Genomic DNA, 27,444 nt, shown 5'->3' on the forward strand with positions numbered 1-27,444 from the left:
GCAACAAGGACGATACCTACAACGATAATAATTCAGATGTTCTAAATGTAAAAGAATAGAAGAGTCCACACCATGGCTATTAACGACTGCGGAGGAACGATAGCGTTGGAAATTTGAAATCACTTTCAAAATGATTTTCTTCCTGCAGATGAACTTTAAAAACATTGAGAGCCAAGCAGTGTTGCCAGGTCTGCGTAACAAAACTAGCTCAATATGGCCAATCAAAAGTAGTCCAATGACCATATCTCAAATATCAGAATGCAAATCAGTTATGCAAATTGAATTTAACCCATTTTTATATACGGCTTCTTCAGTGATCTATCCAATAGTGTTGTCAAAAGTACCGACTTCGGTACCAAGTCTTTTAAAAAATGTGACGATGCCAGGAATACAGGGGGAGCACTCTGGGTTCAGGCCAGCGAGCTCGGAGTCCTCTCCTCGGACAACACGCCAAATACGCATACTCTTTACTCTATCTGAAGATTTGTAAGTGTGAACTCGTGAAACAGAGCATTATCGTCCGCTGGTGTAGATGCAATATAGTTATCGTTCTTGGTGTGAACGGGCCTTAATACTTGGGGATAAAGGTTTTGAAAAATCCCTAAGCCCAGTTTTGAGCAATAATACTATATGCCTCTACACTCTGCTTTAACTCACCTAAGCACTGTAACATATTGCAAGCACTTCAAAGACTTTGGACAGGCTTCAGAAGAGTCAGATGGGAGGCCTGGGACAGGCTTTTGTCCATCCTGTCGTCTGTTCTTCAGTCTTACAGAACTTTACAGCTGGTGGTTGTGTCCTCTGGGAGCGTCCACAGGCGATCAGCCAGGTGTTCAGGAGTCGGTCTGCTGCTACTGATGACAGACATGCTGAGACTGTAGAGAGTGGCTCAGTTAAAGCCTGAATCTGTAAGTCCCATTAAAGCCACTGCTTGTCATGCTGTCCGTTTAAAGTCAGGCCATCTCTGAACTTTTGCTGTGTAATGTTTTAGAAAAACACACAGAAATAATCCAGTCTGCACTTTATGCATGGATTCCTGGATCATTGCTGGAACATTCCTATCAAACAATCATGGTCCAAATCATGGTTTCCCTAAAACCAGAGGAAAAAGATTCTTGATATAAATAATGTTGTTCAAGCTATGAATCCTAACCCTACATCTAACCTTAAACTGAACCCTAAAATCTGATCGGTGTGGTTCTCCGTCAGATGTTTCTGAGCATTTCCTTACCACAGACACTCACTCCCTCTGAGCTCTGACAAATCACAAGCTTTCTCGGGGAATGGAGAGTATGAAAGGTATTTTTAAAGAATGAATATACTAAATCACAACCATTTTGCAAGTGTTTCAGGTATATAATATCAGTTTATTGTCATTTCTTGAGTTATCATTGATAGACGAATAACCCTCTTTCAAAATACTGGCATCTACAGGCGTGAGAACCGCTCTTATTTTTGTAGTAGAAGTAGTAGTATCTACTAATATTATACAATATTGTGATTGTGTATTATCTCTATATGTGGAAATGTTGCAGATTTGTAAAGGGGCATCGAGTCATTACATTTTATATTTTTCTTTCTAAACAACTCTTACGACAGCAAAGTCTGAGGTAAGTTTGTTGTTGGTTACCTTTAAGACGAAAGCTTTTTCATTTATAATCTATAATCTAAAGTGTATTCTGACTAAATTAATTTTTTTTGCAAGCAACATTATTTTTTTGTATTATAGTAGATATTTTACCAGTGCCCAATTCTTCTTGATGGGGTCTAAAAGAGATAGTTCACCCAAAATGAAATTCCGATTCATAATGATTTATTTTCTTTTAATATCTCTTTATGAACGTCTTAAAGCAAATTTGGGTTGCATGGACTGCCATTGGAGGGACAGAAATCAGGTTTCATGAAAAATATCTTCATTTGTGTTTTGAAGATGAGCAAAAGTCTTATGGGTTTGGAATGACATGAGGGTGAGTAAACGATGACAGAATTTTCATTTTGGGGTGAACTGTTATTTAAAAGCTTTCCTTGTCACAGCTTAGGTAGTCTCTGATGAATTTGGGACTGTTCGAGCCAGCCAGTCCAAACTGATATCGCGGGAAAACGTATCTGTGTAACTTAGGTGGTGATTTCTTATGAATTTGTATGATGTGTAAAAAAAAGTAAGCATGAAGGTTCAACCATAACCCACCCCTAAACATACCCGTCACTGGGGCGCAATTTGATAGTATGAAAATGTATGAATGAGATGGTATAATTCATATAAATTAGCCAGCAATTTGCCAAAATGTAAAATAGTTAGCCTATGAATTGCCATGAGATTATGGCCCTGTTGAGACCTGGTATTAAGATGTGATTTGGTCGATCGGATCACAGGTGGACACGTTTTTAGCTTGTCAACTTTCGACCACTTCCAGAGGTAGTCGAAAACGCATTGACCGGATTGCTTTCGTAGTGTAAACCCTCATGTGGTCAAATGTGTTCGAACAGTAAAAGACTGCTCTTCGTCTACTGACCTAACGCATAAACATTATGGGAAGCGCGCTAGTCAGACAGGATTTAGGCTTTGTCAGCTAAAGATCCAAGTTTGGTTTGAAGACAAAAAACATACCAAGCACAATGTTCTCTCACCATTCCTGATTTCTGACACATTCACAGCGTTATCAGAGCTGTCAGAGCAGAAACGAAAGCTGCTTATCTCCGTATTTTTTCCGTTGACTCTGTTCGTGTTCATATGTAAATTGCGTGAGATTTCTTTGTCCATTAGTTCGAAATATCTGAAAAAGCCCATACATTTACCTGTCCATAGACCCTCCCCTCAAAGAAATCAGGACAGAAGTGGTTGAAAGTGGACAAAAAGACAGATTAAAATACCAGGTTATGTGTCTCCCTCGTCTACTTGTGATCCGATCGACTCAAACGCATTTCAGTACCAAGTGTAAACAGGACCTGTGTTGGTGATGTCATGACATAATTGTCATGCACCTAAATCTTCTTGGTGGCAAGGAAATAGGGGAAATGTGACTGTCATTTTAATCACTGCCAAAAGTTCTACTCATTTCTACGGATGATCAACTTTTGTGGGAGAAGTGGGAAAAATACTTGCACCTTATTTCATCCGAAAATCAATCAAAACAACTACAACCAACAACTCAGTTGTTCTGCAACTTAACGTCACACAAACGCCACTGGCCCTTTAAGTATCCCAGCGTGCTTTGCGCTTGCTAAAGGTAAACAAACCAGGGCTGCTGCTGCTGAAACTGAACTGAATGAATTTGTTAAAGCTGCTGTAACTCCGTATTCAAACATCCACTAAACACAGAAGCGACAGTATACGCATTAAGTGTTTCCCCCTCTCAAGACCGCAGTTACACTTATTCAAAATAATCTGCACATTGGAACATGTTGCAGTTTTGCGATAGGCTATATCACCTATAAAAGCGACATTACGTCTTATTGCTTTTTGGTCTTATTTTATTTAGCATTTAAGTAACGTTATAAAGTAAAGTAAAAAAGATCGATAGAAAGACTGGAATAAACTTATGGTTTGGGGAAAAAAATATAGCCTAATATTTTTTAATATTTATAATGACAACACGGAAGAGAAAGAATTTATCATTACCTCAATCAGAATCTGCCGATGGTGAACCTCCCAAAAGACTCATTCAGTCTGACACGAACACTGCGGATCATCATCATCATCATCTCAGCCCTTATTTCTCAATGAAAGACCCCGTCAGACTGAGTGACAGCTTCTTCCATCAGTCCTGCGTTGATCTGGCGAAAGCCTTTCTCGGCAAGGTAAGCTGAGGGAAGAGTCCGATCTCAGGAAATCACCTCATATGAAAAGGTTACTGCTGAACTTTCAAGAAATCACGTTCCTAAAGTGTCAGGCATTGTTAACTAAAACTATAAAAAAAAATAGTTTTCTCTAATATATTAGTTGCCTTTTTTTTTCTGTCATATATTCTTGTTAATTATATCAGCAGTAGAGCATTGGAATGCAGATGGAACACAAAAAGTCCTGCATTAAATGTTTAACTTAATATTAGTTATTTTACATTCAAATAGTCAGAAATGGCATCATCATTTTCATATCTTATTTCTATCATAGAGTATGAAGGAAAGTGTTAAGAGTGTAATCCTGAGCCGTCTCCTGTCAAAAAAATGTACCCCACGCCTGTAAAAAATTATTCACAGAAACTGTGATGAAATCATGGAGTGACAGTGACACCCAGAAATGAGCAACATCCCAAGCACATACTTATTCCTTGGCAAGAGTCAGTGTTCAGAAGCCCAATTCTGACTTTAAAAATGTCTGTAATGCTACAAAATTGTGTTGGAACTAATACATTAATGCTTATAAAATGTCTTACAATCGGCATGAAACAAGTTGCGAAAGTTTTAAAGACATATATCAGAGTGAAACAGCCATTTCAAACAAGAAAAAATGTAGGGCGGGATTTAATTTTGTCCAGTGGGAATTGATTGGATGGTTGTGGTTTGCTATTGGTCGATCTCATGTGAGTGACAGGTTGTCAGTAAACACGTCATCAGAGAAGAGATTTCACTACAAGAGGGAGGGGGAAGTTATTTTGTTTTAAGGATTATGAGGGCACATGAATTAAATAAATTGTGATGTGCACGGATAAATCAGTTACAATAAACACTGCAATATTCCATTAAAAATAAGAATTGTCCATTTTTACAATACATATAGATATCGTATTAATTTAGATAAAAAGTTGAGAATCACTTTGGCTTCTAGGAGTTTTTTAATGACTCCCTGTCTTGACTGCAGACGGCATATCTTGAAATACAGCTTAACCTCATGGAACCATTTGAATGACAGAGTTAAATGCAGAATGCAGAGCACAGAATAGACTCGACCGGACACAGAGAAGCCTAATTTGCATTTTAATGAGGTTTAAAATGGAAAGAAGGCTGCTGAAACCATCGAGGCTACTCTAACAAAATCAGCCACATCGTTGCGTGACAGTGCCGAGTTTCAGGTTGATTTAACCAGCACAAAGTATGCCCTTGTTTGTTTTCAGTTTACCAGTGTGTAAATAAGGGGGTGTAATGAGAAGCATGAAGAGCCATTATCATGTTGAAGGGTATCCGGTCTGACCCATAATAGGTTGCTCGGTGTGACCAAGCAGTCGTCCAGCGTGACAGCCTGCAGCCAGTTTGAAGAAGGTGACACTTGTGGCTTTCACACTCTGTCGCGCTCGCTGCATAAACATCATTCACAGCTGTCTTGTATTTGCTCTACCTCCCTGCATGACTGGCTGTAGCATCTTTTAGCACATTTTAAGCAACCTTTCAAAGGATAAGTGAACCCACTTTGAATGAACACAGACTTTAGAGTGTCACACAATGTGTTAGTGCTTTGATGGGTAGTTTTCTAGTTTAAAACACAAATGTCAAGTTCTTAAAAAATGTAGACTTTGTATTCATGTATGGTTTTGAAAAACTTTACATAAAGTTTACATGACTCTAAAAATATAATGTAATATATTGTTCTTACACCTTTAAACACATTTTACACATAAAAAAAAGTTGTACAAATATTTTTCAAACTAAAAGTAATTTTATATATATATATATTATTAGGTTTTTGGGGAGTCACAACCTATGACATTTTACAACCTGAACCAACCTTGCGTTGTCATAAAAAATGTCAAAGAGAAAAGTTATATTGTACTTCTATTTTAAATAAATGCTGTTTTTTCCCTCAACTTTATGAATCCTGGGAAAAAAGATCAGTTTGACAAAAATATTTAGCAGCACAACATTGCTAATAATCAAGAATATTTCAAATCATCATATCAGAATGATTTCTGAAGGATCATGTGACACTGAAGACTGGAGTAATGATGCTGAAAATTCATCTTTGATCACAGGAATAAATTACATTTTAAAATATATTACAATAGAAAACAGTTTTTTTAAATTGCAATAATATTTCACAAAATTAATGTATTTTTGCAGCCTTGGTGAGCAGAAGAGACTTCTTTTTAAAAACATTACTGACCCCAAACTTTTGAACATGTATTTTTTGTGCCTGTTTTATAAACTATCAAAAACAAGCATAGACCCAGTCGTTTAGAAAAACAATAGCCCGCCTTTACTCAAAAAGCAACAAGATTTTACATATCATCAATAGCCAGCACCAACTGTTAACATGTGATTCTAGTCTCAGTCGTTATAATTTATTGGCACATTTGCACCACCTGCTGGATATAAGATGACGTGTTTTTGCAGGATATCTGGTTTCTGTGTTTATTAGGTGTTGGTGAGGAAGCTAACTGATGGCACTGAGCTCAGAGCAAGGGTTGTGGAAACCGAAGCATATTTGGGTGGGGAGGACAAGGCGTCCCACTCAGCGGGGGGAAAACGCACAGAGAGGAACACTGCAATGTTCATGAAGCCTGGAACCATCTATGTCTATCCCATCTACGGCATCTACCTCTGCATGAACGTCTCCAGCCAAGGTGAGGCTCCAAAATCCACTCTAATTGACCACACGCACATAGGAAAAAGGCTTTACTGGAGATGGAGCCGGAAGGCTGTGACCACAGATCCCTCATCGCTGGTTAAGCAAGAAACAAGTGTTTTGTTTTGCTGCCGTTTTGCTTCTCTCCAACTGTTTCTCATTATAGGTCGAGTTGGCACATTACATAAACCTAGAGAAAGGTTGGAGCATACGCACAAAGACACAAGCCAACAGGAAGGAGACAGTGAGGAGCCTTGCTAACTACTCTACTATGTGTGTGTGTGTGTGTGTGTGCAGGGGAGGGGGCGGCCGTGCTTTTGCGCTCGCTGGAGCCTTTGAGCGGTCAGGACGTCATGAGGGGCCTGCGAGCAGCCAAACGTAAAGCTGGAGCCAAAACCCTTAAGGACAAAGAGCTCTGCAATGGCCCGTCCAAGTTGTGCCAAGCGCTAGATGTACAGCGCTGCTTCGACCGCAGGGATCTGGCCACTGATACCGAGGTGTGGCTTGAGAAAGACCCAGAGCGAGAGACTGTTCCCGCTGGAGAGGTGGTGTCGGCCCATCGGATCGGAGTTGAGTCTCATGGGGAATGGGCAACCAAACCGCTTCGCTTCTACCTGAGAGGACACCCATGTGTGAGCGTCCTGAACAGAGACGCAGAGCGTCAGATGCATTCACAATCCTCCACTGACTCGCAAAAGACAGTCTCCTGAAGGTCTTCATGTTGTTTGGTCTCTTTAAAGAGATTGTCATCATTTACTCACTCGCATGTTGTTCTAAACTTTTATATTTTTTTGTTATTTTGGAGAACAGAAAAGGAGAGGTTTGGCAGAATGTCCAAGTTGCTCTTTTTCATATAATAAAATAAATGGTCACCAGGGATCGTTCAGCGCAAAAAACAACGAAAAGCACCATAAAAGTATCAAAGTGGTTGTGCTTTATATTCTCTATATAATGTAGGTATATTCTAAACGCTATTCTCTATAGTCTTCTAAGGCCATATAACAATGTTGTGTGCGCAAAAGGCTGAAGTTTACATCTTTATTCACCAATAATTTTCTTAACTGCCCTCACAAAGCCATCTGATTGAGAATATAGCACACAATGGTTATCATTTCGTCTTTTCTGGAGCTTGAAAGCTTCACTTTTAGTATATTGAGAACAAAAAAAGAGCAGCAAAAATCACAAGCTTCTACAGAAGAAAATCATACAGGTTTGGAAAGACATGAGGGCGAGTAAATAATGAGAATTGTCATTTTTGAGTGAACTATCCCTTTGAGTGATTTCTGAACAGGTCTGGTTTTTGTAACATCATGTTTCTTATATAATAAATAGTCTTGTTATTCCTGGTGCTCATTGATTTTACAGATGTTTGGAAAACCATTTGCACCTCATAGCAATTACAACCCCCTTTTTTTCCTCTTTCTCTTCCCGATCTCAGTTTCTCCGCTCTGGAGTCTTCAGGGCATGCAGTCTTATAGTCTGGAATTACCATCATGGCATGTGTTTTTGGTCTTGTTTGCTTGAGGAGATGATATATCACATCAGGGAACGATATCAAAATAGGAGATGCTTGGGTGGAATACTTAATCCATTTAATGGCTGAACTGCACATCACGACCCCTGAATCATTTATTAAAATCGACCACTTATGAGGTAAAATCATGACAACATAAAAATCTTTGGTCAGCACAGTTATATACAGTAGATTATGCGAGGCTCACTCCATAAACCTCTTCTGAAACTGAGAAGGTCATTATTTTGTTGCAGCAGAACACATTTTGCTCCTGAATTAGGTTATTTAAGCCACTGATGATGAGCAAACACGTCAACACCGTCCTCAGACTCACGGCGAGCTGAATGATCCGTTCACTCTGGTGGAGACTGGAACAGAGAGATGATGGGGTCCTCATGGTTGGTTATGACTAAAACACTGCGAAACTTGTCGAATAAAGTTTTCAGCTGCGAGCGACGCATGTTCTCATTGTACATGATCTCTTCCAGGTGATGATGGCCTCTGAAGGAATGCAGAAGCCTAAAGAAAGACAACACTATACATTAATATGCACCCAAATAATCCATTTAAAATAAGACTGATTGGACTTCATGCAAACACCTCAATCGATGCGATTGAGCTCAATCCGAGGTAAATCTTGATCGGTTTGGAAAAGGTGTTGTAGACCATAAATAATCCAATAAACCGGACAAATATAAGCACGTAAACGCTTGAATCGGACTATTTTCTCAATTGGATTCAAAAATACCAAGTGCACATGTGCAGCGCCGTGATACACATTTACATTTTACGTCTTATAAATGTGCATATCTTTATGTCTCGCAACTTATGAACTGGGCTGCGTTTCCAAAAAGTTCTGCAATCTACATAGGCTTACGATGCATTTGGGAAATGCAGCCCTAGTCAGAGGATGAGACTAAATATTTGCTAAAAAAAAAAAACACACGTGTAAGCATTCATATTAGATGTGTCATCAAGGCAAAAACTACATTTATGCTTGTGGTACTGTAGCTCAGATGACATTATCAGTCCATTTTGTCTGATTCTAATCACTGCACATGTGCTGACATTTTGTTTGGAATACATGTAATGCAACTTTCAGAATCAGAAATTGGAATGGATTCATTCTGAAAGATGAAAATGAGTGCAAACTTACGAAAACGCACCTGCTGTTCAGAACAAAGTCACGTTTGAGATAAAAACGCTCTGTCACCTGGCAAACAAGCGCAGATCCTCTGGGTTCTGTGCCGCTGGGACACGGAGTATGGCCTGCCGCTCATGTTCGGTCAGGCTGGCCAGAAGCGTTTCTGTCATTCTTTTATTGAGAGGAGAGTCTCCACCGGTCTGCTGCTCAGCGCTGGAGTTTTCCATACTGGGACTCGTCAGGGTCATGTCATCGCTACTTGCTGCAGAGAGAAAATGAGAGAAACTTTATTTGATTATTTATTTGTCTCTTCTCTCATGTGAGTGTCTGTGGTGTTGTGGTTAACTGGGTTACATACTGGGAGAGCCGAAGCTCAGGGCACTGGGAGTGCTCAGACTTCGGCCTGTAACGCGTGTGACTATGGGTGGCTCCTCCTCCCGCAGACCAGGCTCCTCCTCAGTGGGCGGGACCATTAGATAAACATACGTATGGATCTGGAACAGCAGCCGGTGCTGGAGCATCCATACCACCATCTGAATGAGCTGGGCCTGCTCAGATACACGTAATGGTAACAATAATTACTTCATCTACAAGCCTTAAAAGGGTACTTCCCTGCTGGCAAAAAGGGCTTTCAATAAAAAAAATTCTGAAATAAAAACAGAGAAGGTTTTCTAGGACTCAAAGTATATAATTAATTATAACAATTATTTTTTTTACATAATTATTCGTAATTTGTTTAACAGAAATTTTAAGTTTAAAGAATAACATTTTAGTTATTTTATTTACTAATCTGATAGTTCTGATACAGACTAGGCGGAAGCGTGGGGTAAAAGTCCAAATTTCAACGCATATCAGAAAATTCTGCATTCAAATATGTTCTAATCTCCACAATGCTCCTGTACTACTCCCCATTGACAAGGAATGACTTCCTGCTTGTTGTTTGTCTGAGATGGTAAAATTGTGGCTAACGACACTAACCTCATGCACAGGGGCATCCAGTGGATTCCTGAACTCCGACAGAGATACAGGAAGTGAGAACTTGGCTAACATGGAAGGCAGGTCATGACCTGGAAATTGGAGGGCGAACTCATCAGCCAGAGGAGAGTAGCTGGAGGGAGGAAGACACAAAATCACGATTAATGTCTGCAGAGAGGTATTTTGAAGGAATTAGAAGAACTTACATTTTTTACAGTGTGTACATTAACACTGACAATGCAAAAGAGCTTCGATTGGTTTTCTAGAAAGCACATACTCACATGCAGATGTTTGCATGGGGAGAGAGCATATACACGTTGTTCTCACAGAGAGGGTAGATAATGATGGCTTTACCCCAGTACACCAAATGCGCAGCTATCTGGAAGACCTGTGGGAGGCAGTGTAAGTGTCTGATGATCTAAATACAGTTGGTCAATTAATTTGTCATTTTATTTTTATTTCAGAAATACTGTGTGCGTACGAGCAAGCATGCTTATAAACAAAATGCAGTGCAAGTAAAAAAAAAAAATAAAAAAAAAAGTCTTTAGTGTAGGAAAGAAGCTAAATGTATTTTACAGAAGTAATTTGAGACAAATCTAACTATTCAATGTCTAGACTAAAAAAAAAAAAAAAAAAAATTATATATATATATATATATACAGTGCTATGCATAAGTTTAGACACCCATGCTAAAGTTGACTAAAAAGAGGAATAAAAAATCATATTTTGGAAATTGAACTTAATGCCTTAATTAAAAAAATTAGGAAAAATCCAACCTTTAAGGACACCAATTTTCTTTGTGAATGAATAATGTATCGTAAATAAATAAATGTTCTTCCTTAAAATACATGGTGCATAAGTCTGGACACCCCTATGTTAAATTCCCATAGAGACAGGCAGATTTTTATTTTTAAGTATTTTTTTTTAATTTTTTTTTAGGATACTATGCATCCTGATAAAATTCCCTTGGCCTTTGGAATTAAAATAGCCCCACATCATCACATAGCCTTCACCATACCTAGAGATTGGCATGGTTTTATTTCAGTTAGCCTAATAGCTAGTTTGATTTGCATTGAGAGATGATCTTATGGAAAGTACCCCATGCCAATCTCTAGGTATGGTGGATGCTATGTGATGATGTGGGGCTATTTTAATTCCAAAGGCCAAGGGAATTTTATCAGGATGCATAGTATCCTAAATTTTTTTAAAAAAAAAATACTTAAAAATAGAAATCTGCCTGCCTCTATGGGAATTTAACATAGGGGTGTCCAGACTTATGCACCATGTATTTTAAGGAAGAACATTTATTTATTTACGATACATTATTCATTCACAAAGAAAATTGGTGTCCTTAAAGGTTGGATCTTTCCTAATTTTTTAAATTAAGGCATTAAGTTCAATTTCCAAAATATGATTTTTTATTCCTCTTTTTAGTCAACTTTAGCATGGGTGTATTCACTTATGCATAGCACTGTATATATATATATATATATATATATATATATATATATATATATTAGGGGTGGCTCGATACCACTTTTTCATGTCCGATACCGATACCGATACCACACAATTGAGTATCTGTCGATACCGATACAATACCATATATTTTTTTCTTAATTAAGCTGTTAATAACACATTTGTCAGGAGGATGCACTGTGCTTAACCTAGCCATCTAAAAAGCATCATGCTCAAACAGTGCAATAAATGTTCCACTTTCCTAAAGGATGAAATAAGTAGGCCACAACATGACTCAGTTGTGCAATACTGCTGCTTAATTTTTAGGAAAACTATTTTTAAACAGAACTTGTAGCAGCATTTTTAATTATTCAGCACCATTCAATTAATGAAATTTAAAGTGCAACTGTGCAAATAAAACAAAAATTATAATTCCAGTGCCAAAAACTGGATGTAACACACAACTCTTATGTAGTCATCATAATAATAGGGCTGTACCCGACTATTCGAATATTCGTTCGGTGGGTTGGTATTCGATTTGAGAATTTGACATTCGAATATTCGAATATTGTGTTTTTTTTTTTTGTTTTTTTTTTTTCACACCTGGCATCTCCCTCGAAATGGTTCTCATTCGCGCTTGAATATGTTCAACACTTTAAAATCTGACGAAATATAGATAGACACACAAGACGAGACACGTTCAGAATGAATAAACTTTTAATAAACTACAGAACAGCGGGAGTGGGAAGCGGCGCGCCTCACGCGGGCAGGGCTTATATGCTCCGAGAACTCTTTTTTACAACTATCTTATAAAGCCTAGCCATTTTTAATAGGATGGACAGTTGAAGGAACCCAACCTCGTTATTTGATGCTTCTTGGCCAGTTGGCCTAAAGTGTTCCTGCAACGGGAGTATTCTCTGGCTAGAGCGCAGAACAGCAGAGTTTGTTTGGACAGAAGTGCATGCCTGCGAGCTTGTATTTTGGGTTAAGCTGCGTTGCTTTGACATTGTGGAAAATAGAATAATAGAAACAAAATGTATTAAGCTTTTTACCCCTTATCAATCTAAATTAATCTAGTTTTTAATTTAACTTAATTTCGGTTTTCTTTATTTAAATTCGTTTTTTTCTTTAATTAAATTTCGTTTTTCTTCATTTAAATTTCGTTTCTTTATTTAAATTTCGTTTTTCTTTAATTAAATTTCGTATTATTCTTTATTTAAATTTCGTTTTTCTTTATTTAAATTTCGTTTCTTCTTTATTTAAATTTCGTTTTTATTTATTTAAATCTACCCTTTACTGTGTGAGTAATTTGTTAGTCAGAAAAATATTAGACTACCTTATTAAGTATTGCTTAAGTTAACAGACCTGTGTGTGTGTGTGTGTGTGTGTGTGTGTGTGTGTGTGTGTGTGTGTGTGTGTGTGTGTGTGTGTGTGTGTGTTACGTGCGAGTGTATTTACTTTGTGTTGTTCATGGGGAAGATGCGTTTTATATCACTAGTGCAGTAATCCGTTTTCGGAGCATAAGCCGTGCCCGCATGAGGCGCGCCGCTTCCTGCTCGCGCTGTTCTGTAGTTTATTAATTATGAACGTATCGCGTCTTATTTGAAATAACTCCACACAGCTGACATGATAACTTAATTGCTGAGAGGGCTTACCTCACTCACCTCTAGCTACCGTTCACGTGATGCCAGTGTTGCCAAGTCCGCGGTCTCTCCCACCCCGAAATTTTTAAGAAGCAATTGGACGGGATTTGTATGTGAAAATCTGGTAACCCTGCGTGACGCTGCTCATCTCTCTTTATGGCATGTCTCTCAGGTGTTGTTAAGCATTTGTATGACAATTTAGGACTAAGGGACGTGATCGTATCGGATCGGGTTATACTCCCGCGATTCATGCAATATCCGATCCAGTGATTTTGGCCAGTATCGAACTAATACCGATACCGAATATCGGATCGGCGCACCCCTAATATATATATATATATCTATCACCATAATTTCATGTGTAAAGCCACAGTTCACTTTCGGGTCAAAACGGACCCGAACACAAAAGGTGTAACAATTTAGTTTAAATGGTTATATCCTACATTTATATCCTACATTTACTCCTACATTTTGTTTTTAAAAATAAATAATGTGTATTTTGACAATAAATAAATTTAAAAACTATTAATAATTTTTTTTTTTTTAACTATATACCTCTTGTGGGTCAAAACGGACCCGAATGCATTAGGAGGGTTAAATGATTTAAAATAAGCCAAAACAACTACAAATCAAGATATTTCTTACTTTATTTCAACCTTTCAACAACTATTTTACTTTTCTGCGAAGAAACAGGATTCCCATATTACTAGAAAACCTGTAGAGACGTATCCTGTAGGTAAAAGTGTGATTTCTGGACCTGGATTACAGGTCATGTAAATTAATAAATGGTAAAACAATTTTTATAATGATTATACATTTTTCTAGTTATGCAAAGCTCTAAAATATTTTATTGAGTAGAATTTGTAAAAATAATACTTACATTTTATTTTATCCTTAACCAGAAAACCATGAACTATGAGTCTCAGGCTTTTAAATAATGATGTGGACAATAAATACACTTTTTTATATACACTATCCAGAACATAATGTTATTTTCTGTCCACTAGGTGGTAGTATAAGACTAACTATAACAAAAACAAATGCTATGACGTGGAAAGTAACTCTTCATTTTATTTTTGCCAGGACTAAAACGAGAGCTTGTCTTTGTCAAACCAAAGAGAAGATGAAAACATGGAAAAAGGACATGGCTGATAAAAGTGTCATATAGTCATTAACCTGCAGGAGAGCCAGGTCGGCGTCTTGAGCCAGCTGCTGCAGGTTCTTGACGGCTGAGCAGGTCTTGATGAGGCGCACTAGAGCAGGAGAGCAGTCCAGAGGGAGCTGAGCCAGCAAGGCCTTCTCACTGTCCAGCAGCAGCAGTGCGTGATACGGCCTGCAGGGGGCACACCAACACAACAATACGTGCAGTTCAAACTAAACTCTGGCCAAATAGCAAGTGCACTTGATCATGCAAGCAAAAAAAAAAGGCAGGGGAGACTAAGGCTATTGTCAGATTATCATATTACCATACTATTGCTGAAGTAAATAGTATACATACTGTGCACAAAGAATAGATGGATGAATTACTATATTTGCCAAAAATAGCACTTTATAACAAAGCACACTGAGGAATACTACATCCCAAGAAAGAATAGTGAATATGAAACAAGAAAGAAAAAGAGTTTTAGAAAAAGCAAATTAGCTAATATCAGCAACTTGCTGAATTAAATGCAACATGATGACAGGGGCATTTGTGACTTTAAAATGTTGCAAAATGTGTTGGACATATGCTGTAACTCACCGAATGGCCTTTAGGCTGCGCTCAAGAGCCTCTGGTGGGATGTGTTTCCCTCCTACACGGTGGATTTTGTGTGGAAGGCAGAAACTGACCTCAAGCCAGTTATTGATGTGAAGCCGAACAACTCCGGTCGTGCAGAGACTGAAAACAATACACAGTCTATAAGGTTACCATGACAGAAATTACAAGAGTGTTTCTTTCAGTTAAGAATAGAGACACAAGTCAAGTATGTTTGTCGGTCCACCTTATTTTGCAAAGCAGAAGCTATATTCTATGAAATATGCGAGACTTTTGATTCATTAGACGCTATAGGGAAATAACTAAAGGAACAACAAACAAAGAGCAGTAAATGGTGCGTTTAAAATAATATGACAATAAATACCACTTTGCAATATCCAAGCAGCAAAACGGACTAAAACTGGAAGCCTCGCACATTTAAGTTACAAATGGACGCACCCACTACTACATTACAAATAAGCCGGTGGATACAACTGTATGCAACATTTATTCATATATGAAAATTAGGTATTTCATGCATAAGAATTTAAGTTAAAGCATCAATAACAGTGCTGAAACACAACATGCTGCATGATTTAGCCCAGCAGGACATGTTCCTTTTGAACAATTATTGCCCTAAACATCCATTTTCCTACTCCTAACCATAACCTAGTACCCCTAAAATCAAAGGGACATTTGCTGATAAGAATGTCATCAACCCGATGACCCGATAAATGACAGTTAACGTAACACTACTCACCTGTCATAGGCCTCCTTTAGGTCTCTAGCTAATTTACACTTGGGAAGGATCTGGCGAAACGGCGACTGTGGGGTGCCGTCTGCTATAATAACAGGTAAATGTCATGGTGAAAATCATGTAACAGCTTCAGTGATTATATTAGCATCTCAAGGGAACGGGACGTCTCACTCTCAGTCATGGTGGTGACCTCGTCCTGCACTGCTAGCATGAGCTTGGCCTCTCTGGTGAGGTACTGGCATCTGCGCTCCTCGTGCTGCAGGGCTATGGCAATGCGACGGGACAGGTTATGCATACAGTTGATGACTGAGGCGTCTGCATTGGCCTGTAGAAGGTGGAAACACAGATGAAAGAGAGACACACAGTTATTGTTTATTTAATGAGTGGGTCAATGACATGAAACTCATTGTTTGTGCTTGTCTATGAATTTATTCCAAATTGCATTAAAAATGCATTTATTCATACATACAATGACTTCAATAGTAATAAACCTTTTCTATGAGGAGCAGTGTCGGGGGTAACGTACTACAAATAATGCAAGTTGCGCAATCAGATTACTTTTTTCAAGTAACTAGTAAAGTAACACATTGATTTTAAAATTAAACTTTTAAAGTTACTATTTCAAACAACACAAGTTACTTTGTTTTCCCATGTACTGGCTGACACCTCTCCTGTCCCCACGTTGAGACAAATCAGGAGTAAGTGCAGAGGCGTTGTGTGCGAACATGATGCTTATTGTAGTTCTAGACTAAATGTGAGCATTTACTCATTTATGCACAAAAACAGATTCAGTGTTCCTCAATGAACAAAAAGAGTAAAATGCAAACTCAGAATATCACGCAAACCCGCAATAATTAAATTTGGTAAATAACACAAATATACTTTATGTATTTAATCTCACTTTATTGGCCAATGTCTTTTCTGCTGACCTTCGATGATCCAATTCAACAGCAAAAATGACTTTAGATAAACATCACAAATGTGTTTCTTTCTCTCTCTTTTTTTTTTTTTTTACTGCTAAAGTAAAAGTGCTGAACTTTCTTCTCCTGCGTCCTATTATTCTGTAATCCAGAATGGCAGCACAGCTGAGAGGTTTGTAGGAGCTGTGCCGTCTACTTTACAGGAGTGAATTTGCATTTCCTTCAGCCTGAGGCTTATTCATTTCCACTTTTGGTGTTAAAGGGCCTTTACATTTGCCAAAAATAGAACTTTTGTTTTGGTTATAAAAAAAAAAAAAAAAAAAAAATCAAACAAGCAGAGAAAAGTAATGCTAAAGTAATGTAACATATTACTTTCCATAAAAAGTAATTCACACAAGTTACTTTAAAAAGTAACACAATATTGTAATGAATTACTTTTAAAAGTAACTTTCCCCCACACTGGTGATGATTTTCTATTTTTTTGGGGACAAAGTAAAAAATGTCAAACTATGCTGAAATCATAATGAATAAAAAAAAATGGCTCATTAAAAAGAAGACATTTTTTAAAAAGACAAATTTGGCATAATCGTATATTTTAATAAAACTGTTTCACTGCTTCCTTAATACCCATCAAAATCATGTATTCCAACATTGAGTCTATTAACTTTAAACTTAAATAAAAATTCTCAAAATTCTATGAAACAAATATTAATATAAAAAGTACATACATACATATACACATATATATATATATATATATATATATATATATATATATATATATATATACACACAGTGCAATGCATAAGTGAATACACCCATGCTAAAGTTGACTAAAAAGAGGAATAAAAAATCATATTTTGGAAATTGAACTTAATGCCTTAATTTAAAAAATTAGGAAAAATCCAACCTTTAAGGACACCAATTTTCTTTGTGAATGAATAATGTATCGTAAATAAATAAATGTTCTTCCTTAAAATACATGGTGCATAAGTGTGTACACCCCTATGTTAAATTCCCATAGAGGCAGGCAGATTTTTATTTTTAAGTATTTTTTGTATTTATTTTTTAGGATACTATGCATCCTGATAAAGTTCCCTTGGCCTTTGGAATTAAAATAGCCCCACATCATCACATAGCCTTCACCATACCTAGAGATTGGCATGGTTTTATTTCAGTTAGCCTAATAGCTGGTTTGATTTGCATTGAGAGATGATCTTATGGAAAGTACCCCATGCCAATCTCTAGGTATGGTGAAGGCTATGTGATGATGTGGGGCTATTTTAATTCCAAAGGCCAAGGGAACTTTATCAGGATGCATAGTATCCTGGATCCATGAAGTAACTGGCCTTTAAAAATAAAAATCTGCCTGCCTCTATGGGAATTTAACATAGGGGTGTCCAGACTTATGCACCCTGTCTTTGAAGGAAGAACATTTATTTATTTACGATACATTATTCATTCACAAAGAAAATTGGTGTCCTTAAAGGTTGGATTTTTCCAAATTTTTTTAATTAAGGCATTAAGTTCAATTTCCAAAAGATGATTTTTTATTCCTCTTTTTAGTCAACTTTAGCATGGGTGTATTCACTTATGCATAGCACTGTATATACACATAAGCATGTATTTTATATTACATAAAAAAAAAATCCCTTTCCTAGACTTTTCTTTGACAAATATCTCTAATGCAAACTATAAAATTACGTTACAAATCTGTCTTTGTTGGCCTTTTGTTAATTTTTTTTCTTTTTACTGCTCACAAGGAACAAAATAAATATATTTTTTTTCTCCCCTAATATTTGCAATGTGCATGTGCAGTGTACTGTAGTTACACGATTATAGATGACATGAAACCTTTATTAAACTTCTTAAAGTTAAAATCTGAAGTGTATATAATCTAATTATAATCTAAAACGTTCCAGTTAAATCAAAATTTACACATTATTCCACCAATTACTATTTAGTCCACAAAAATACAGTACATGATGTATATATGAAAACAGTCTTTGTTCATTTGATTCATGCAATAATGGCACACAATGACTTGAATATACCTTTTGTGTGATTAACATGTTTTTCATTTCTGCATTTTGATATTTTTAAGGGGGCATAAAGAATAACTCAACCAAAAATACAACCCTTTAACAACTTTAATATTTCACAGAATATTTTCTTGTTTCAAATGTGCCCATATGGTAAATTTGCAGACTAATGGTGGGCAGTGTGACAGAGGGAGGGTCCCGAGTGAAGGGAGTGGGCATTGCTGGAGAACTGATAGGAGCGTGAGTGTGCGTTTTCTGCAGCTGGAGCTTTGACTCAGCGCTCTGCCATGTTAAGTCATGGTGGCACCAGGGTGGGTCTGATCATGTGTGGTCTGATTGTGAGGTGAACAGAGTCCCGCCTCCCTGTTAGGCTGTCTGATAGACAGCACACTGGAGGCTTATCAAAATCCACACCCTTTCTGAGAAACTCTTGACCTCACATATCCTCACAAACAGCTGATTCACTATGCAGGGGCTCCAAAAAGTATTCTGTATTAAAAATGTATACTTTTTTGTTGTTGTTGCAATGCATATTAAACTAAATTAAAAAGTTCGTCGAATTTACATAATCGAAATTATGATTTTTTCCCTCCAAGTTCACATAGATGTCCTGTCCTTTATCAAGCATGCACTGACACTGACATTTTAAATCTTAATTTAGAACAAAACACTAATGCCATGATAGTCACATATTTTAAGTGTATTTTAAGTGTATTGATGTGTACCTTAATATCTTTGGGGGCCAACATATCAAACAGTGGTTTTAAGATATTAAGTAATTAAATCGTAAAAATATCAAATTAAAATAAATAATTCTAAAATAAAAACAAAACCAAATAAAAATAAAACACTTACTAAAAAATATTTTAGTTTGTTTACCTGCATGTCATTACACCATTATCCAACATCAGAGAATCGTGAACTTAAGTGTATTATTGCACTTATTAACTGAAAATTGCAGGGGTTACTTCAAGTGTATGAATGAATTTGTAGGTGTATCTGTACTGTTGTTATTTATTATTTTTGCTTGTGATTTGTCTTTTGTATTCTGTATTTGTGTTTATAGGACCCTCTTGAAAATGAGATGTTGCATCTCAAGAGGCTATCCTTTAATAAATAAATTCAAAATACTAAGTGAATATATTAGGTGAAAGAGTTTAAGCTGATGAAAAAGTTGGGGAATCCCTGCATTGTATGTAAATATGAAATGACGTGAATTTGTATACACATCATGTGTTTGATGTGTTCATGTGTTTGATGTGTTCATGTGTTTGAAGACAATAGCCTTCCAGAGAGATAGTAATACATGGTTAAACAAGTCACTGAGTGATAATTCAAATAATAATTAATGTTTGTCAGGAGCTGAATAGATGGGCAGTGTGGCAATGATAAGAAAACACTTCTCACTATATATATATATATATATATATAAAGATTATATCAGTTTTCATTTAGAGTTTATTTAAATATGATGTTTTCTTACCCTTAAAGCAAAAACCACACTGAACAGGATCATGGTGGGCAGCTCTCTTTTGGGGGAGGGGTCGGTTTTGGAGACCTGGGGAAAGGAAAGTAGAATTAGATTAAGCTAATTTTATTATTAAACATGTCTTTCAAAAGGTAGACACGTGATGATAATTTTAGAGCAATGATAAATAACGTTTGTTTTCTTTTAAAGTTACGTATATTACAGTAAATTAATTGAATTGAATGTTGCATTAAGCGTATTGCAGTTCAAGTTCTAAAAAAGTACAATCCTGACTTATTTATAAGTCGTGACAACTATATTTCTATATTTGAGAAATAAATGTGATGTGTGCATGTAGATTATACTTTCATTGTGCAGGTTAGTATAACAGAGTTTTGTGTCGATAACATACAGAAAAAGTGATAATGTTATAATCAGAATCAATTTATCTGCAGCGTGAGTTGATTTTTTGATGAATCTTTGCTGTAAAGCAAGTTAAATTCTCATTCAACAAATGCAAAGAATTTCTTGGCATAGTGGTCTCCTAACATATTTTCTCTCTAACAGAAGGTGGAGCTGTTCGCCTGTGATCATGGTAGTTGTCAGTGCCTTTGCAATATTATCAGCAGCTCATCATACATGCAGCAGCTTCCTGACGGCTCAAACATTTGAGCAGTTTATGGGAGGAATAAATGGCCAAATTTCACAGGTCAAAATCCTTTCCTAACCTAACGCAGTACAGACTATCGTTCTGGGGTCAGAAAGACTTTTAAGAAATTAATACTTTTATTCATCAAGGACGCATTGATTAAATGGATCAAAAGTGACAGTAAAGACATTTATAATGTTACAAAAGATTTCCATTTCAAATAAATGCTGTTCTTTCTATTGATCGGATTTTGGTTTCCACCAACTATTAAGTTAATTACTATTAACTATTAACAGTTTTCAACACTGATAATCAGAAATGTTTCTTGAGCAGCAAATCAGATCCTTAGAATGATTTCTGAAGGATCATGTGACACTGGAGACTTGAGTGATGATGCTGAAAATTCAGATTTAACATCACAGGAATAAATAACATTTTGTTGAGTTATATTAAATTGCAATCAAATTTCACAAGATATTTGGTACGTCTCACCTGAATACTGTGCGGAAGCTGCAGTAAAGTTGGATGTCCGACGAAGCGCACATTGTCTATTTTTAGTTCAAACTTCTTGCCGCACATATCAGACTTGGTAGCCAAGATGGTGGCGAGAATGATATCAGAAAACCTTTGAAGGTAAATGAATAAAAAGAGGAATTAAGAAAAGATATCACAGAAGGAGTAAAACTAAAATCAGTGGGTGCAATTACAGCAGAGGGTCTGATAGGATTTAAAGTGCTAATCTACTCAACACTAGTAGCAACACTAGCAGCTAGCTGAGAATTATACACTCTCTAAACATATTTCTAGGGGATTCACAAGGGATGGGTGTTTGGGCAAATGATTTGGTGAAGCCTCTGGACTTTTTTCCCTGATCTAAACCTTTAAAATGCACTTATAAGTGAGTGATTGTCTCCCTCTGGCAGAGTGATGAATCTGCTGGTTTATATTGCTCACTGTATATATTTCACCCACTCAGACAAGGTCCTTTAGAGTGAGACAGACCCCAAGAAGGCCCATGGCACAAAAGTCAGTGGTCTGATTCAAACATTTAATTATGTGAGGGGAAAAGAAAGAAAGAAAGAAAGAAAGAAAGGAAAACAGGTCTTGAAATGTGTTGAGTTCATGAGCATTGCATTAATGCAGGCCCATCACCTGTACCACATTTGATTGAATATCATTTCTTGATTGCAAACGTATCTCAGGTGATTCCCGCAATGCTGCATTTCAATTAATTTGAATGAATGTAAGAGCAAAATCATAATCGTACCATTGCAACTTATTCAAATCCATGACCCGATTTAAGCTGATACTATGGCATAAATTACAGAAGCTATCACAACAATTACTCAAAATTTTACAGACTACATTTGCCATTTAAGTGTGAACAAACTAGAACATAAATGTCAGACAAAATTATCAGGAAGAAAACATGAACAAAGATGTGGTGCTCTGGAAAAAGGAGAGGTGGTTTAGACTTAGAGAATGGTGGTTTAATCTTACCCTGCTACCAACTGTTCATCAGTTAATGGAGTTTGTTCTCTGAAATGGGAATAGGGCCATAAAGAAGAAGAAAAAAAAAAAAAAAGGAAAAAAAGAAAGAAAAAAATGCAGCAGACAAGTTGGCAGGATGCATGACACAAGGGTGACAAAAACAAACCAAATTTTAAGATTGAAGATTGATCATCCAGGACAGTAAGTTTGTTTTCTTTTTACATATTTAATTCTGGTTGCAATGTTTAAGGGGCTATATGTACAAATGGTCATGTATTAATCGCTTTTATTTATTGCCAATGAACGAACAGCCCTTTAACGAAACCTTCCCCGACTTCCTAGGTTGTCTCTGAAAGCCTATTGACTGATTTTTATGTGATGGACTCGGGACGTTTCTGATGGGAAAATCAAAAGGATGTGACGATCCCGAGAGAATGCGTCAGGATAATGCCAAAAGAGCCATTCTGCACTGTAATGTGTCATACAAAGAAAAGGGATTAATTCAAACTATAGTCTCAGCCAGATCTATGAAGTCTATGGTCTCAAATATACTTAAAGGGATACTCCACTTTTTTCGGAAATAAGCTCATTTTACAACTCCCCCAGAGATAAACAGTTGAGTTTTACCGTTTTAGAATCCATTCAGCCGAACTCCGGGTCTGACGGTACCACTTTTAGCATAGCTTAGCACAGATCATTGATTCTGATGAGTCCAGTAGCATTTCTTTCAAAATGACCAAAGAGTTTCAATATTTTTCCTATTTAAAACTTGACTCTTCTGTAGTTAAACCGTGTACTAAGATCGACGGAAAATGAAAAGTTGCGATTTTCTAAGCCTATATGGCTAGGAACTACTCTCATTCCGGCGTAATAATCAAGGAACTGTGCGGCTGTACCATGGGTGCAGCAGGCGTAATGATATGACGCAGCGCCTGAAAATAGGTCTAATAGGTTAGACAAATAGGTCCTAGCCATATAGGCTAATAGTTCCTAGTCATATAGGCTTAGAAAATCACAACTTTTCATTTTCCGTCGATCTTAGTACACGGTTTAACTACAGAAGAGTCAAGTTTTAAATAGGAAAAATATTGAAACTCTTTGGTCATTTTGAAAGAAATGCTACTGGACTCATCAGAATCAATGATCTGTGCTAAGCTATGCTAAAAGTGGTACCGTCAGACCCGGAGTTCGGCTGAATGGATTCTAAAACGGTAAAACTCAACTGTTTAACTCTGGGGGAGATGTAAAATGAGCTTATTTCCGAAAAAAGTGGAGTATCCCTTTAATTATCAAACTATCATAACAGTATAATTTTATTTTCTTCATCTGTTGACATGATGCCGGTGAATTTCAGAGGTCGTGCAAACAAAACACGACGATTAGAGATGCTTTCTTAACTGCTGCTTTCTCACCGCTGTCATTTTTGTACAGCACATATTTACATATTCATCTAACCGTCGCTCTCAGCAGCGTGGATGGCGTCAGGATATCGCTCAAAAGGTATTTCCAACTTCTTTGTATATCAGAGCCTTGAATCATGTTCAGTCTCTTGTACATTACGTGTTCACGAATGTGAGCCTGAGCAATAAGTTGCTGGCTGCAGTTCACTTAACGGCCACCGGTGTCGCTAATAACGAGGGTTTTTGAATTCTACATATAGCCAGAGAATGTCTAATAGGAAGAGAATTGGCACTCTCTGCTTACTTCCGGTTTCTGGACTGGCTGCAGTAACCATAGATATCATATATAAAGGCTAGATGTCTCGTGCGCACTGCTGGCCAATGGAGGTCGACGTCCGCACGTGGCGGCCATCTTGCCACAGTGTACTCGCTCACTACTTCAATGGTGCATGTACTTTTAAATAACCATAACTTGCTCATTTTTCTACCGATTTTCAAACGGTTTGGTTTGTTATAAACGTCAGAGATGTAGTTATGACACTGCATACATACACTGCATACATATGAAAAATTATAACATACCTGTTCAAGCATTCGGAATTATAGCCACGTTAATAACGTTTGTAAGAAACCAAACCGTTTGTAAATCCGTCAAGATTTCAGCGAGATAAGAGGATTTGTGTACGTGCTGATCATTCACCTTAATGCACAGAGCACTGTGACAAGATGGCCGAACGATGATGCCGGAAGTGACTGCGCCATAAGACATCTAGCGTTTATATATGATATCTATGGCAGTAACACGTCTCTGTCCATGCGGGGGCGCTCGCAGGCGAGTGCAGAATGAATGGAGGTCTATGGCGAAAAACCCTCAAAATCCACTTTTCTCAGGATACAATTTTTTGTCTAGTAATTTGAATGTTGTATTCGAAAGGAGATGCAAAGAAATTACACATTGCTGGGTGTTAGATTTTTTAGAGTCACTTATTTGGTTTAAAAAGTCTTTTAAAATGTCAATGACGTCAGAATGCTGACGTCATTAGCAGAATGCTAGCGTGTTATGGGCAACAACAACTCAACCTGTAAGAAATCGAAAAGAAATAAGTACTCGTTCATTCAACTTTCGACCTATAACCCATGTTGAACTTGCAAAACCTACAATAAAATCTGAGATTTCTCAACGGCAATCGGGTGAAAGAGACACATTTAGCCGTATAGCCCAATAGACTCCCATTCAGTCTGCACTCGCCCGCGATCACCTCCAGTGGAATTCTAATGGAACTGCAACCAAGATCGATACAATGGGGCTAATAGGAAGTGCCAAGGCTCTCCGTAGACGGACTCTGATATAGCCCTTTGAAAGTGTGATTATTTGTTAAAGGAGCCGCATGTAAGATTGTGGCCAAAACTGGTACTGCAATCACTTTCAAATTACTGTAGAGTGGTGTATATTTTTGTTCATTATAATGGCTTATAAAAGGGTTATAATTTAGCCTATAATAATAATAATAATAATATTAGTAGTAATAATAATAATACAAATGTAGCCTACTATACACTGCCGTTCAAAAGTTTGGGATCGGTAAGATTTTTAATGTTTTTAAAATAAGTATTTATTTTTTTGATTGATTTATTATCACCAAGGCTGCATTTATTTTATTTAAAAAACAAAAACAGTAATATTGTGAAAATTACAAAAATTACAGTCCGTAAGAATTTTTTTTGTTTGGAAAGAAATGAAAGAAATGAATATTCTTATTCAGCAAGGATGCATTAAATTGATCAAAAGTGACAGTAAATACATTTATAATGTTACAAAAGATTCCATTACAAATAAATGCTGTTCTTTTCAACTTTCTATTAATCAAAGAATAAAAAAAAAACTGATTTCAACAGGGATCAAACAAAAAACTGTTTGTTTTGTATTTTTAATCAAGTAAATGCAGCCTTGGCGAGCAGAACAGAATTCTTTGAAAAACATTTAAAAACGTGCCGAGCCCATACTTTTAAACGGCAATGTATATCACGCAATAATGTTGTCAAACAGATTTCAGAGCGATACAGACTCAGTGACACTTTTACGACACATTTATTAAGTTATGTATTATTATTTAAATAATATATGTACATATATTATGCATTATTATATTATGTTTATGCTGCTTAAAACATTTTATAATCATATACCTAAAACTATCACATATAACATGTACATTTATAGTCAAGTTTAATGACGTTTCTGGATCAGGCCATACATATATTGTGGTTTATAAGCACACACTAATGCATAATATCCAGACAGCAAGCTAAAATCATCCAACATAGAAACATACAACAGTGGACATCATGAACTCTGGTGACACTGGTGATTTCTTAACATGCCACTAGGGTTTACCCCATGCAGAAAAACGCTGACAACAGAATAATTTGGGTCATATGTAGTGTATTAGCAGAAAGCACATGTACATCAACAACATGCACACTTATAAAGCGACTTTGCTTTGCATAGTACCTTGAGTCACCATCCTGGTCCTCCGTAGAGTCACCTGATGTATTCAACACATATGGACTCCGCTGTTTTGCTTTAATGAAGTAAAAATACACACCTTGAAAAGTTCAATTCTTTGTGTATATTGCATGTGTAAAGTAATGTGACTGACAGTAGAAATGTGTCAAAATGTATCAATCACAGCAGGTGTGGCAGTGTCAGGTTAAAACTCCAGGATGACACACAGAAGAGAAAGCAGGAACACTTACATGCTGCTGATGAGGTGTTTTCAGACACCTTCTGGAACGGGTATCGGAAGAGCAGTTTATTTCCTCTGCTGCCAGAGCTAACTAGTATAACGCTTATGGGACTTGTTTTTTCACCATTTGGCTGCAGGCTGGATTCAGACTGCTTCCACATCAGCTTCGCATCTGCATTTAAATCTGGAGACCACTGCTTGTACATCCTGACGCGTATTCTGAAGTATATATAATCTCAATCGAATTAAGGTTGCAGCTGGAGCTGAAACCGTGCAATGTAACATTTACAATACAAGTTTGGACAGCTAAAGGGTTGTACCGCATGAGAATTTAACTGAATGAGTGTAATACATCCGATGCACTTGATGAACTGCATCTCTGATAACCTGAAAAGAGAACTGACATAAACGAAAATGGGAGATAATGGCAGTATAACAAGTTCTGTTAGCCTGCTAGCTAACTAAAAGCACAACACTGACGCAAACCAGTTAATGGTATCATTAGATATAGTACACCAAAATGGCTTGTCCATCAGTCACCAGCTGGCGTCATTGAATATGTGCAACTAATCTGACAGTGAAGTTTAAAACGGAGAGCTAAATAAATAAACGTAATTCTTTACTGAAACATACAACATTACCGCCTGGCAGGTCAGTGTTTAGTGTTACACTACTTGCGCCGAAGAAATACAAATGACTGGATGCAATGGTTCCGCATGTATGCCTGCATGCATAAATAAATAAATAAATAAATAAAACAGTTGAATATTTTTTTTCGATCAAATTTTTGTTGTTGTAGCTATAACCTATATTGTTTTACATTTTTAGTTATGAAAATCCATCATAAAATATTAATTATTTTGTAAACTATTATAATCCATATAATTACAAATACTGACATAATACTAAAGTAGCCTACTACTTATATAGCCTACTATTGTCCACGAAGAGTTGCCCCAATGAAGTTATTTTCTTCTTCTAAAGTTGACTGAGTCAGGATCCCTAC

At 36.8% G+C, this 27,444-nt stretch overlaps 3 protein-coding genes across 6 annotated transcripts in view; 1 reads left to right on the plus strand and 2 right to left on the minus strand.

The window, feature by feature from the left end:
* LOC311304609 (vascular cell adhesion protein 1) overlaps window positions 1-27,444 on the minus strand; it is a 660,847-nt gene that overhangs the window by 244,513 nt on the left and 388,890 nt on the right. The window lies entirely within an intron of this gene.
* On the plus strand, window positions 1,965-7,845 carry mpg (N-methylpurine DNA glycosylase). Its single transcript, XM_084419255.1, has 3 exons — window positions 1,965-3,798; window positions 6,290-6,494; window positions 6,794-7,845. Exons 1-3 carry the CDS (start codon window positions 3,586-3,588, stop codon window positions 7,204-7,206), a joined length of 831 nt encoding a protein of 276 aa, XP_084275381.1. The 5' UTR covers window positions 1,965-3,585; the 3' UTR covers window positions 7,207-7,845.
* nprl3 (NPR3-like, GATOR1 complex subunit) lies at window positions 6,102-27,154 on the minus strand. Of its 4 annotated transcripts, none has more exons than XM_084419218.1 (14): window positions 26,449-27,146; window positions 26,204-26,273; window positions 22,301-22,339; window positions 21,293-21,425; window positions 20,167-20,241; window positions 15,893-16,046; window positions 15,725-15,806; window positions 14,971-15,108; window positions 14,406-14,562; window positions 10,410-10,516; window positions 10,132-10,261; window positions 9,512-9,701; window positions 9,223-9,415; window positions 6,102-8,528 (listed from the first exon to the last, which is right to left on the minus strand). In XM_084419218.1, the coding sequence occupies exons 1-14, from the start codon at window positions 26,642-26,644 to the stop codon at window positions 8,363-8,365; spliced, it is 1,830 nt and encodes a 609-aa protein (XP_084275344.1). In that variant the 5' UTR covers window positions 26,645-27,146; the 3' UTR covers window positions 6,102-8,362. The 4 variants fall into 4 exon arrangements, with proteins under 4 accessions (XP_084275344.1, XP_084275345.1, XP_084275346.1 ...); XM_084419219.1 differs by having other exon boundaries at window positions 15,725-15,803; window positions 26,449-27,129; XM_084419220.1 differs by lacking the exon at window positions 22,301-22,339 and having other exon boundaries at window positions 26,449-27,154.

This window comes from Rutilus rutilus (assembly GCF_951802725.1).
Source record: "Rutilus rutilus genome assembly, chromosome: 1".
Lineage (NCBI taxonomy): Eukaryota > Metazoa > Chordata > Actinopteri > Cypriniformes > Leuciscidae > Rutilus > Rutilus rutilus.